The 13,366-nt window shown below is 27.0% G+C and overlaps 4 protein-coding genes across 5 annotated transcripts; 1 reads left to right on the forward strand and 3 right to left on the reverse strand.

Annotated features, from left to right (window-relative positions):
* Positions 1 to 1,232: 1,232 nt before the first annotated feature.
* Positions 1,233 to 3,052, reverse strand: OCT59_010759 (uncharacterized protein; the record flags this gene model as incomplete). The annotated part of the gene is made up of 3 exons (XM_066136094.1): positions 1,233 to 1,636; positions 1,718 to 2,761; positions 3,013 to 3,052. 3 exons carry the CDS (start codon positions 3,050 to 3,052, stop codon positions 1,233 to 1,235), a joined length of 1,488 nt encoding a protein of 495 aa, XP_066000759.1.
* Positions 3,053 to 6,425: 3,373 nt separating this feature from the next.
* Positions 6,426 to 7,886, reverse strand: OCT59_010760 (tRNA (guanine-N(7)-)-methyltransferase; the record flags this gene model as incomplete). Its single annotated transcript, XM_066136095.1, has 7 exons — positions 6,426 to 6,778; positions 6,866 to 7,010; positions 7,083 to 7,153; positions 7,229 to 7,374; positions 7,445 to 7,641; positions 7,723 to 7,781; positions 7,866 to 7,886. The coding sequence occupies 7 exons, from the start codon at positions 7,884 to 7,886 to the stop codon at positions 6,650 to 6,652; spliced, it is 768 nt and encodes a 255-aa protein (XP_066000760.1). The 3' UTR covers positions 6,426 to 6,649.
* A 187-nt stretch (positions 7,887 to 8,073) lies between these two features.
* On the forward strand, positions 8,074 to 10,641 carry OCT59_010761 (uncharacterized protein). Of its 2 annotated transcripts, XM_025325615.2 has the most exons (9): positions 8,074 to 8,220; positions 8,321 to 8,386; positions 8,466 to 8,571; positions 8,666 to 8,850; positions 8,924 to 9,196; positions 9,267 to 9,404; positions 9,507 to 9,707; positions 9,803 to 9,997; positions 10,073 to 10,641. In XM_025325615.2, the coding sequence occupies exons 1-9, from the start codon at positions 8,188 to 8,190 to the stop codon at positions 10,187 to 10,189; spliced, it is 1,314 nt and encodes a 437-aa protein (XP_025180443.1). In that variant the 5' UTR covers positions 8,074 to 8,187; the 3' UTR covers positions 10,190 to 10,641. The 2 variants fall into 2 exon arrangements, with proteins under 2 accessions (XP_025180443.1, XP_066000761.1); XM_066136096.1 differs by having other exon boundaries at positions 8,321 to 8,571.
* Positions 10,642 to 11,713: 1,072 nt separating this feature from the next.
* OCT59_010762 (uncharacterized protein) lies at positions 11,714 to 12,662 on the reverse strand. Its single transcript, XM_025325614.2, has one exon. The coding sequence runs from the start codon at positions 12,460 to 12,462 to the stop codon at positions 12,058 to 12,060; it is 405 nt and encodes a 134-aa protein (XP_025180442.1). The 5' UTR covers positions 12,463 to 12,662; the 3' UTR covers positions 11,714 to 12,057.
* Positions 12,663 to 13,366: the final 704 nt, after the last annotated feature.

Raw genomic sequence — 13,366 nt, forward strand, 5'->3', positions numbered from 1 at the left:
AAGGTTCCTTCTCATAATTAAAATATTTTAGTACTCGATCATTATTAATTCCCTTGCATAGTCAATAAATATTATTTCTATTATTAAAAATTTTAACATAGAAAATCATACCAAAAAAATCGGCAAACAACAATATTATTTTTTTCTCATTGTCTTTAATTGTCTTATAAAAAAAAATAATTTCATATTACTAATAAACAAGTATAGTTTAGTCTGTTAAACAGGTCCGTGCAATACGTGTAAGATTTCCGGTGACTAGTGATAACTGATTTACCATTATCGCGAATTTAAAAATGCTAAAGATTCAGATTTTAATTTTAAAAAAATTTAATATAAGTACAAATTGTTTATAATGCGATTTGTAAAAAAAAAAATATTTAAATAATAAAAGGAAAAAATATACATTTACGAATTTAGGGGAAAAATTTAAAAGAATGAATTACTTGCAAGAACTAAAAAATTTACTAAGCTAATTTTAAAGAATGTAAAGGCATTTATGGAATGCTTTCTCTATTACATATACATATATAATAACTACTATTTGATAATCTACTAATATAATAAATAAATATGTAAAAAATTATAATAATGTTTTGTTTTTGCTATCTCGTTTTCTTTCTTCCATTATCCTTTGCTTTTTGCTTTTTCAATTTTATATTGCTTAGTACTTCACCAAGGAATTCATTTCAATTTCTTTGTCGCGTTCATTTTGTTGTTTGCTGTCCCAATATATATTTATTTGCGCGACTCATTACGTTCCTCTTATTTAATAATTACACTAATTAAATTTAATTGCAGGATAATTTTTTTTTTTAAAAAAAAAAATTCTGGTTTTTAATATGCCAAGTGAAAAAGGTAATGATAATCAAAATAAATTTCGATTACATTTTAACATAAAAAAAAAAATCTGCCACAATAATGTAGCAAAGCAAAAGCAAAGCGAATATTATCTTAAAAATAAAGCAAGGAAATCTTTAAAAAAAACTGTACAAAAAGAAAAAAAAATGAAGAGAAAAAAAACCAAACCAATAATATAACCAGGTATTATAAGACACAAAGAATAAAAAATTATCAGTGATGAAAAACACGATTTTTTACAAGATTCCACCCAAAATGTTCATAATTGATTTCGCTAATGAAGGAAGGAATGCATTAATAACTATTATTCATCCCTAATAAGAATATAAAATTAAGCTATTACATTTTTTTTTCCTTCATTAACGTTGTTTAAATCAATATCTCATCATACCGGAACCTGGAGGTCCATTAACGTGATTTGACATATGTGGAGGGACTTGCGACATTCCCATCGTTCCCTGTACATTAGGCATACCTGCATTTGTGCCTTGCATAGTCATTCCAACGTTAACATTCATTGTATGCCCAACGTTCATTCCAGACATATTTGGTGGCATCCCTCCAACATTAGGTGGTATTGTATCTAATCCCATCACTCCATTAGCTTGAGCAATTGGACAATCCTTATGTGCAAGCAATAATGTTTTTAAATTAAGAATCTCTTCACGTAAACTTTGTGCCTGACTTTGCAAAGTCTCGTTGTCGTTTGTAAGATATTCAACTTTAGCTTGTAAATTAGCAAGCCACTGTTTCTTACGTTGACGGCATTTGAGTGCAGCTGTTAATAAATTATTTTATAAATTATTGGAAATTACGAAATTATAAGAATATGATGAATATTAATTAATAACTAAATTACCTTGACGATTTCTTTCCAAAAAGTTTCTTCGTTTTTCTTCATCCGTCATATCACTTTTAGATTTTTGACCATTTTTCTTTACAGGGGGTTGTTCTGAAATTAAATTATCTTCAGCTTTTCGACGTGCATTACGAGGACTTTTTATTGGACTGGAACTGGCTGATCTACTACTATCATGATCCATCGATTGACTAGTAATAACTGATCCTTTATGTTGTGATGATATATTTGAACTTATACCATTAGTATGTGTTACATTATTTAATACAACAATAGGATTACTTGAAGACTGCGTAAAATCATCTTTTTCGGTCTTTGGCATGATTGTATGAACTAATGGATTTGTTGCCATTGCAGCCATGGATCCATTTGTCATTCCAAGCATATTTGTCGCTGACACGGAAGGTTGAACAACCCCAGATTGTGATGTAGGAACACCAGAAACGGTGGCACCGGAATTTGTAGATATTGTTTTACGTTCTGAATCTGTAAGAGGTTTTGGGACACCTTGAGTAAATACATTACGATTAAAAGGGTCTGTAGTTGCCATTGCAGGAATTGAATTCATGAATGATGTAGCCGAACTTGTGCTCGTGGCTATGGCCCCAAAAAGTGCAGCAGTTCCAGGCGATGCATCTGTGAATGAACCAAAAGGAAGTGGTGTAGTTCCTGTACGCCCATCAAACATCATAGACTCTTGTGGTCCCGTTAAAATAGAAGGTGACAATGGACCAGTTCGTAGTGACTGTAAACTCCAACCATATTGTTCTTCATTAGCACTAATACCAGCCGATGGACTTTCAAGTTGTGCAACTGGAGGTAAACTTGGTTTTGGACTATTTGTTCCAGTACTTTCTGAAAGGGGATTGGCTCCAGAAAAACTTTGTTCAAATGGATTTGGTTCCAAATCATGTTTTGAACAAGCAGCTAAAAATCTTGTAGGAGTTTGTTCAACTACCAGTTCTTTTGAAGGTAGTTTACTGGCATTTTTAACCGGCGAAGATGAAGGTGATTCGGATGCAGATGTTTCGGGAGATCTGCCGGCTGAAAAAAAAATAGAAATTTCGGAATATAAGTATATGTTATGTTCATTCGCGTTTTTATTTTTTGTTCAAATAATTCTGTTCTTTCCTTTTTCATAAGAATAATTTTTTTTTTTCATTTACTCTAATTTTTATAATTAAACATAATATACTAAAAAAAAAATAGTCCATTTCTTTTATTCATGATAGTCAATCTACTCTAATAAAAATAAATAATTGTTTCTTTTTTTTTTTTGAAAAAAAAAAATTTACCTTCATTTGTAGTGCCTGACTTGTTTGATGGTGAATGCATATTATTTATTTCTACTATAGTATTTGAGATATGATCGAATTAGAATTATTTAATTTTGAATTATAATCAACGAAAAAAAAAAATTTAGATCGATTAATTTCAATGATGGATCAAAAATAACCAAATAGATAAGTCGATTTATTACCTGATGATATTATTAATGACTTAGTTTAAAAAAAGATGAAACGTGTATCAATGACTTTATATTCTATCATTAAAAAGAAGAGAAAGGAATTAATATATGATAAATAATGCCTCATAACGTTATTTAAATGAATGAATATATTTTTTTTTAACTTACCTTTTAGAAATCAAATAAAATGTATGTATATAAAAAAAATTTTTCAACCCTTTCACTTTTAGACAAAATACCAATTTCTTCAGAAGAGAAATTTATTATATAATAGATAAAAAAATAATTTCAAATTATAAGAACAATTAAAATTTTAACAATTCAATAGATTAAAAGGAGTATTTCGTACCTATTAATAAGGGTTCACCTGTAAATAAAACCTTTAAATATGTTAAGGCTTAAGTAACTTAAATGGTTTGTAAAAATATAAACGCTTTATAAATAAAAAATTTTCGAAATTAGAATTCAGAGTCTAAAATTTAGATTTTCTTTCTTTTAGCGAAAAAAACGATAAAAAAGCTTAGAAATTAGGAAGTTGGTGAGAGCTTTTTTTTTTTTTACTCCTACATAAAAAAAAAAAAAAAGGTCACAGATTCCGCATGCTACAAAAACTTGCACAAATCGGCACCCCAAATTAAAAGTGGGAGATAATATACATGTACAATAGATAGCAATCGTAAAGTAACACACAGCCGCTATTCAATAAATTATACCATATTTGAATGTGGATACTCACTAAAATTTCTAAAGTAAGAACGATTTTTTCCTCGACCTATTTTACACCTATTCACGCAGCTCTTCAAAAATTTTCAGGATAGTCGAGAATGAGTATGATAAAAAAAAAAAAGGAAAAATTATAAATTATCGTGGAGACATTTAGTTAGGTAAATTATATTTGATCTAATATTTAAGAATGAAAATAATTCAAGTAGAATAAATATATAAAACATGTAAAGCATTTGTTTTATGCTTTACTTTCATGTACATAAATAAATAAAATAAATAAAATAGAATAAATAAATTAGGCATCATTATATCATATGTTTCACAATATAAAATATTATAATAAGATATCTATTATGATGTACATGATATAATAAAAAATTATTACAAATTTAGCCATGCGGAAATTTATATTCGGTATGATGACTTAATTTTTACGTCATAGTTTCCTATTTGTACTTGAGTTTCCCTCTTTAAATTGATTACTCCCGCCTGTCAAAAATACCTAATTTGTTTTAGAAATATAAAATTTTATTTTTTTAATAAATACTATGACATATTTTTTGCATTTTTTGTTCATCAACATAAACAAAATTTATAATATTTCTGCGCCATGCGATTTACAATAGTGTTTAAAGTTATGATTAAAATAGATTTTTGTAAACAATTCTGTTCGTTTAACCCACACTACATTTGTTAATATGCGTGATAATTTCATATATTTGTTTAAAGATAAACCAATTTATGCTTATCCACGAAGATTTATTTACTTTGTAGATTTCTTTTTTTTCTATCATTCTGCGTTAAAAAAATCGGTACCCCATTAATTTATTGGTATTAAAAGATTTTCTCTTGTACGATAAAAATTACCTGATTTTCACTTGTACAAATTCAGATTGCACACATTTAAATTATAAATATTATTATTCTTATTAGGAATTTAACGTTTAATAACAAAATGTAATTTGCATCAAACAAAAGCGAGCAGGTTAACAATGTGATTTTCATTTTTAGGTTAATCGTCAATTTTCCTTTAATTACATCATGTAAAAAAAAAAGGTGTAACCAGGCATGTTTCTTTGGTATGTTTCTTTGATATGTAATTCTTTTAATTGAGAAGCAATAAATTAAGTAAACTATTATGCCTATAATTAGAAATCACATAACAGGTGCTTATGCAAATTTCAATGAATTTTACGATCAAATCCACGACTTTAATTAAATTATTATGTTGAAATGCATGTTTTGGAAGAGACAATCTTTATCAAAGAAAAAGATTGAGGTTTACGTAATAGGATCATGTTATTTACACGGAAAGATCACACGTATTCCAAAAGAAATATCTTTAATTAACTTACTTTTTTCTTTTCCATATTGTTTTACGTTCCTGTTATTATCAATTATTAGCTACCAAAAACATCAATCTTGCACACAATTTATGTTTCGATCGAGATTAAATCAAATTCATAGTTCCCAAATTGGATGAAATATTATTTATCGAACATATTATAATGTTCATGTTGATGTAAATGAGAGGCATAATATCTTTGCTGTTAAGACATAATTCAATTATTTAGCGAGTTCTTAAAGCTCGCACCTGCTTGTGAGTTAACTGTTTGACTTGCAACTTTCTGATTACCTGGTTTCCTAGACATTTCCTAAGATTACAGCCCGTGATGATTAAGATTAAGTTAACTTAATTAGTATTACTCGTGAAAAGGCCTGGATGTAAACTACACTGTATTATTCCGGATGGAATGTTTTAGATTAGTTATGCGTTATGTTCTTGAAAGTTTACAATGGAATTGAACTTTTTCAATTCTTTCCAATTCCAATTCCCTCAATTCCCTCCAATATACCAATAGTTTCAAAACATATTATATGTGTATCCATGTGATCCAATAATTTTTATTGAAATTAGAAGCCCACATATATTACATAACTAAAAAAAAAAAGATCCAATTTTAAATAAATTATAGTTCATAAAATTGTCTCAAGATTAATCAAATGGTAGTAACTTTAATATATATAGTATTGATATTTGATGATGATTATATTTTACTCTTTTGTATTTTGATAATTATCTTGGATGAAACGAATAGGTATGACAAGAACAGTCCAGAACATCGAAGATTCTGTTTGGTCATTGTCCTACCTTAAATCAATGATAGTAAAAATCAAATTTCAAATTAAAGTGGTAGTACTTATAATCCTGAAATTGTTAGAGATTTAGGCCAAATTAATATGATATTTGTTTCTCATGAAATAAATAAGATTCAGCCATAAATGCAATAAATAAAATTGATTGGTTTCTTTTTCATTGACCAACCTTTTTTATAATTCTCAAAAACAAATACTTAAAAAAAAAAAATTTATTATTTTTTCGCTTCCGGTTATGAAAAACGAATAATTTATTTATCTGTCCTTATAAAGAAATGGATAAAAAGCTTTGGGAATTTATGAAAAATTGTTGAAGTAATTTCATTTATATGTAGCTTGTGGAAATCTCGAACCGTGTACAGAAATTGATTAATGCAAAGTTTATTGATCTTTAGCTTAAGTATATCTTAAGTATATCTTAAGTATATAAATAATTTATTGTTTTAAGCTTCATTTATCGAGCTTAACAAACTATAATATGTTGTTACTAGCTTTCTTACCCGCGCAATTGCGCATCTATCAAGTGTTTTATTCAATAAAAACCATTTATTATGATGATACTTCTTATATGCTTGCTGACCTTAATCTTCGCTTGAATCTTCATCCGCAATTCTTCTATAACATGCTAAAAACTTGTCTCCATTATTTCGTTCTACTTTTTTACCTTCTTCTGTCGCAGTTCGAACATGTGGAACAACAGGATCCCTTTCCTAAATCCGAAATTAAATCGAAAGAAAATAGTTAACTTGTTTGTAAAATGCAGAAGTTTTGCAAAATATAAATCTCCTGACAAATACCAATTCGTCGTCTGGAATGCGCTCAAAGAGTGGATGGTCATCTAAATGCTTAACCATCCATTCATGCAAGTCTTTGACATCTGTTATCGTATAAATTATACCACCAACACGTAAAACGTAAGCATATTCTGATAATAATTGAGTCCTGAGAAAATAAAAAAAAAGAAAATTATTTTTAGTAACAATTTTTAATGACTAATTTATGATTATAGCTTACGTGATAATCCTAGCCTTATGCTTTCTATTTTTAAAATGTGGATCGGGAAATAAAAAGAACATTTTTGACAACTTTGTCAATATTATATATTGATAGTTAGTATAAATGAGTATTATAATCATCAAAACTTGGATAAGAATACTTACCTGACCTTTCTCAAAGAAATTTGGTAAGAATTTCATAGCATTCATTCTTATGATGGATATGTTCTGATATTGATTGGGATTTTGTAATCTTAATGCATTAATTCGTTCGCGAACGTATTCTTCAACTTTCACTCGAATTTCCATACCTTCATTAGAATTGAAAAATCGAATAAAATCCTTAATATAAATCAATCGCTAAAAGAATTAATCATTTACCTAACATTAAAACATCGGGAAATAAAGTTGATAGCGCGACTAACAAGCCACCATATCCACAACCAAGGTCAGCAAATTCAACTTTTTTTTGAATTGATGGCTGGCTTATTATATTAGGAACTTGAATATTGTCGCTCTTTGAAGTAAAGAATTCTGGATAATGTGCGGACCAATCCATATGAGCGGGATTTAATGGGCTATTTATTATTATACATAAATAAAAAAAGGTTTTTTCAAAAGAATTGAATTGATTGATTATATTTGAAATAAATAAATACTATTCAAGGTAATGATCCGAAAATGGGTTCGAATGAGCTCGTTGCCGAAAGTATCGTTTCTGAAAAAGATTGGAGCGTGTTTCATTATTTATGAATCGAAAATTACTTAAGAGGCAAGTGATTTTTAGCAAATAAGAATTCACCTGGGGAAGTTTAGCTGACATGATAACATTTTATAAGAAAAAGAGATATTTTCAGCATTTTACGTGTCTTATAATGTCACATGATTTATGATTTTAATGCACCAACTGATCGGCTTTTTTTTTTTGTAGCATATGTTTTCAGATGAAAATTATCGCCCGTTTCTTTGGACAAGTTTAAAAGCTGCGCCACGCATTATGTTAGGAGGTCGCACAAAACATAAAGAACCAAACCAGTTTTGTAAAGTCACAACCCGTTCCCGACGAACAGTCTTGCTCTTAAAACTTCATAAACTTTGACTCTCTCTTTAGTATCACTAGAAGAATGTCGAGCAAATACAGTGCACTTCCTGATATTGTAAGTTATTCTTTCATAATACTTTATCGATTAGTTATTGTACGAATTCTTCCAAAAAAATGGTTTATTTTTACTCAACTAGCAAATACTTACTTAACAGGACACTCAACAAGATGTTTACGAGACACCCGATTCCCCTGATGAAGCCGAAGTCTCTGACGATGGAGTGAGTTAAAATGTTCTTAAGTTTGAAATTTTAGTCTTTAAATTTCTAATTATTCATTAATAATTACTTTGTTAATTAGTTTTTAAACGTGGAAGAACCTAATGAAGATATTGTTCAGGACAAAATTTCACTCAGCGAGGCCGCGGACAAGTTTAAGAGTAATGATGCGAATGGTGATGATTCTGGTATGACCGATTGTTGATACATGTTATGATTTGCTGCTTTCAAATTTTCGGAAATTTTTTTTATTAATCAAATTGAATCATATTGACCTTTTAGAACTTAATCGAATCACTCGCCATAAGAAACAGATATACAAAAAAGTTGTCAATCAGGCATTTTTAGACACGACTGAATATGAGATTGTTCCAAGAGATCCTACATTGCAGGAAACTCCGGTACAAAAACTGAGAAGGTTGATGTTCGAAGTACAAGAACTTGGAGAGGAAATTGAGAAAAAGAAGGTAAATTTGTAATAATATTTTATAGTATTTTAATTGTGTGTTTACATGATGATAAATATAATTAATTATCTAGGACGATGTAGCATCACCTCAAATTCCTCAGAATATATTATCATCGCATATAACAAGCTTAAATAACGAACTTTCACGCATTAGTCAATCCTTGGATGGTGATTCAGATGACAAAGATGGCACAATAATAAAACAAGCTGAATTAGGCAAGAAATTAATCCATCAATTGCAAACATTTAAAAATATGGGAATGCCCAAGGAGAATGGAATCTCATCGGGAGAAAAGGTCAATGGTGAGGCAACAAACGGAACTGTAGATGAGAGCGCTAAAAACGTGAGCGATATTTTTGAACATTTTTGAACTATAATTTTTCATTTTAATATTTAATATTATTTTAATATAGATGGTTACATATGAATTGTATTACTCGCCTGAAAATACTAAACTTCACACTTTAGCTAAGACTAATGAACTTGATGAACGTATTGCTGCCTTAGAAAAACTTGTTGGTACAGCTCATGGTCAAAATTTCGAGGATCTTGTAAGCATTCTCTAAATGTTAAAATTTTTAGATCGAATATAAATAATTAATTTTATTTAACTTTTATAATCACATTCAAATAACTGACATGCAATAATACAGTCGATTTCGATAACGAATACCAACCTTATTGCGGCTATGGATAAGCTCGATCAACAAATGCAAATTTTAGCACAGCCACGTCATTTAGAATCAGTTTCCCGAAAGGCTAAAACCTTGGTTGGAGAATTGGAAAAAGTGAACGAGTTAAAAAATAAAGAGTTATCGAACGGCGGTATCATTACCTTTGAGACAGAGGAAAAGGTATTTCAATTTGTCATTATGATAATTTGCATGTTTTACTTATTTTGAAAAGTAAAATTCACAATTTCTTGAACATTTTTATGTAAAATAAATAGATCAATTATCTTTTCGCTCTTTTGGATAAATTAGACCCTTTAATGTCCATCGCACCTGCCTTAGTTAATCGTCTTAAATCTTTACAACAGTTGCACCAAGAAGCTACTGTGTTTAGTGAAACTATTAATATGTTATCCGATGAACAGAGTAAGATTAGGGAAGAATTGAAGAGTTTGGATGATGTTACCGAAAAAGTATGTGTTTATAATTATTAATTAATTTAAGTTATAATGTAATATACTCATCATAACATTTTTAAAAAAATTTAGCTTGAGAAATCCTTTGAGATCAATGATGCAACAGTGAAAAAGAATGTTGAAAATATGGATACACGTATTACTGATCTTGCACAACGCTTAGATAAATTGATGGGAAATCGGAAATAATTTTATTCTGTAAGAATTAGTAGAAATAAAATTTTTTTTTTTTATTAAAACCAGTGTCAAAATATGGTTTAAATGGTAAGTAATAGTTAATAATTATATATATCTTCAGGACATATTAATTATTTGAGCAGAGCTCAGCTGTTGCATTATCACCTTGGACTAAATAATTATTAGTTGATTGTATTCGTTATTATATATACATATATATATATTTTTGTGCATATATAAATCATAATATTCAGTTTACTTTTCAATCAATTCAGTGACAATTTATATAGAAAATATTGAAAGAAGAACTTTGAATTTGTTAAAACTATTTAAGGAGTAGTTTAAGCATATTTATTTATTTATTTTTGTAAATCTAAATTATTTTGTGATTATTTTTTTATATATATATATAAAAAAGATCTTATTTATTTATTTTAAAAACTTATTAAATTATAATTACATAAAAGAATTTTATAATGCATTCATATACGAATTTAATAAAATTAATAAATTAATAAATTAATAAATTTATTATATATATAAGGTATTTTTTATTACTATTAAATAAATTAGATTGTAAATTTAAGATTAAAAAGCTATAACATTATAAATTCTGCTATTAACCCAGGTGATTTAACCTATTAGTAAATTTTATATAATTATATAATTTTGCCCAAATTTCCAAAAAAAAATGTAAATTATGGTCAAATCACAATCAAAAACAAAGAGACATTATCAAGAATGTAAGAAAACTTGGTCATTATATTCTATAATATCCAAATAAATAAAATCTATATAAAGTGAAATGAATAATAACACAAATAATTTTTTTTTTAAAAAAAAAAATGATTGATGTAAAATATAAATTTTAAGGGGTTGATTTATCCAGGTGATTTAACCCAGGTGGAGGGCAAGTTAGAAAAACTCTTTAAATTAATTAGTACTGAAAATAACAGATAACGAATTATGATACAATAATTAGAATAAATAATTAGAATATGATAAAATTCAAAGTGAACTGTGTAAATCAATAATTTATTATTATTTAAAAATGTGAGCCAATTCAAATAATAGTAAAATCAAATGATAGAAGACAAGACATCAAGTATAATAATACATCATTAATTGAATATTTAGATGATACCGATGATAATTTATTTACTAAATCAATTATTTATTAAAAAAAAAATGGATTTAATAAATTAAATTAGTGTTTTCTATTTTTCAAATATTTTAAATAGGGATATTTTTATAGATCAACTTGTTATTACTGTAAAATGTTAAAAATCGTAATATTATTGGATTGGATTTTTAATAATTTTTTTGCAAATTTAAGAATTTAGATTAGTACATGTAATAAATGTTTGTAATAAATGTTAGCACATGTAATAAATATTATAAATTCAATAATTATGCGAATAACAGATTAAGTGGATAAAATGAGAAGTCGCAATTGGGCTAGTACAAATAATCTATTACTAATATCAATCATTTCTATATTTTAAGCTTTATTCAGAATAATATCTGTTATCAAAGTTAATTTTACAAAAGTCATACTGTTATTTATTGGCTTATTGGCTTAAAAAACGGTTTATTGTTTCTTATTTATATAATAATCATAAAAATTATACGTATAATATAAACCATCGCATTTCTTATTAATTTGAATATTTAACGATATTAACACGAGTTTTACGTACGAAAATTGATTCTTCGGAATCATACCGATAAAAAGTTAAAATACGAATGCGTAATTAATTTATTTGATTCTATTTTACAAAATTTCGTTTTTTTACAAAAAAAAAAAATGATTAAACTACGTTTGTGTTGGTAAGTGTTTGTGTTTGTGATTTAATGTTCGAAAAATATCGATAAGTCCATCAGCTAAACCCGCTAAATATGTCTCCCTCAATACTTGAAAAGTATTCTGGTGTTTTTTGAAAGATTATATTAGAATCCTGCGCCTCGATTAAGTTTGGCAAGTCATGTATTATACTTTGTTGAATTTGTTGTGAGGGATGTGAGGGAGTAGGAGATGGGGGTTGTTGAATTCGATTCTGATTTTGATTTTGCCGATTTTGAATCTGCAGAATTTGTCGATTTTGATTTTGATTCTGCAGATTCTGATTTTGATTCTGCCGATTTTGTTGACTTTGTTGATTTCGATTTTGTCTATTTCGACGCAAACGATTCGGATCTCGTTGAATTCTTCCATTTCTTACTGGTGTAAAACGCATGATAACATTTGTGTTTCTTTCAGTGTTTCTAGTGTTTCTTGCTAGCATGTTTTATGAGAGATTTTTTTTTAAAATATTTTAATTTTTGTTTTTTTTTTGTATTTTTGTTTTTGTTATTTGATTCTGAAAGAATCTGGCTCTTTTTATAACGATTTTTTTTGGAATTTTTTTTTTAGCTGTTTGCTTCTGGAAAGTAATCTGGCATTTCTGGCATTTTTATAATGTTTTTTTAAATTAGATTTGAAGAAAAAGATTTTTTACCGACGATCCTATTTTAATATAATATACTCTGTCCGAACATCAAATATGTATATAAAAAATTAAAGTAATAAGAGTAACAATAAAGCATAAAGTCAATATAATTTTAGTGTAAAAAGTATAAAATATAAAATAGACTAACCAATTATAGTCATCATTACAAAGGTGATTTTCTTAATAATACAATTTATATTATTGATTAAAATTTTAAAGTACTATTATTTTATGTTAAAATATATATTTTTATATTATTTAATAATATAAATTGTAATTGAAGTAATTGAAGTAGTAATTGAAGTAATTTAAACGCTATAAAAATATTTTACTTTATTATATAGATATATATATATTTATATTTTATTTATATTATTTATATTATATACACATATAAAATATAAAATATGTATTTATATATATGTATATATATATTTATTTCTTTTTAAAAAAAAGAGGAAAATAACGAACCTTAAAAAAAAAATATTTTTTTTTTTTTTTTGGTTTTTTTTTTCAAAAATTCAAAAATTTCTTGAAGAAAGGCCGGATTTAAATAATCTGTCTGCTCTTTCTTTTAAATGTTTACTAATACATCATTTCTCATATCTCTTTCAATCGATTTATTCTTGGAATATCATTTATTATTAAATGACAATGTGTGACAATATAATCATTACTTTAAAGTTTCCTTTGAAAATCC

The sequence above is a fragment of the Rhizophagus irregularis genome, chromosome 19, assembly GCF_026210795.1.
Source record: "Rhizophagus irregularis chromosome 19, complete sequence".
NCBI classification, from domain to species: Eukaryota; Fungi; Glomeromycota; class Glomeromycetes; order Glomerales; family Glomeraceae; genus Rhizophagus; species Rhizophagus irregularis.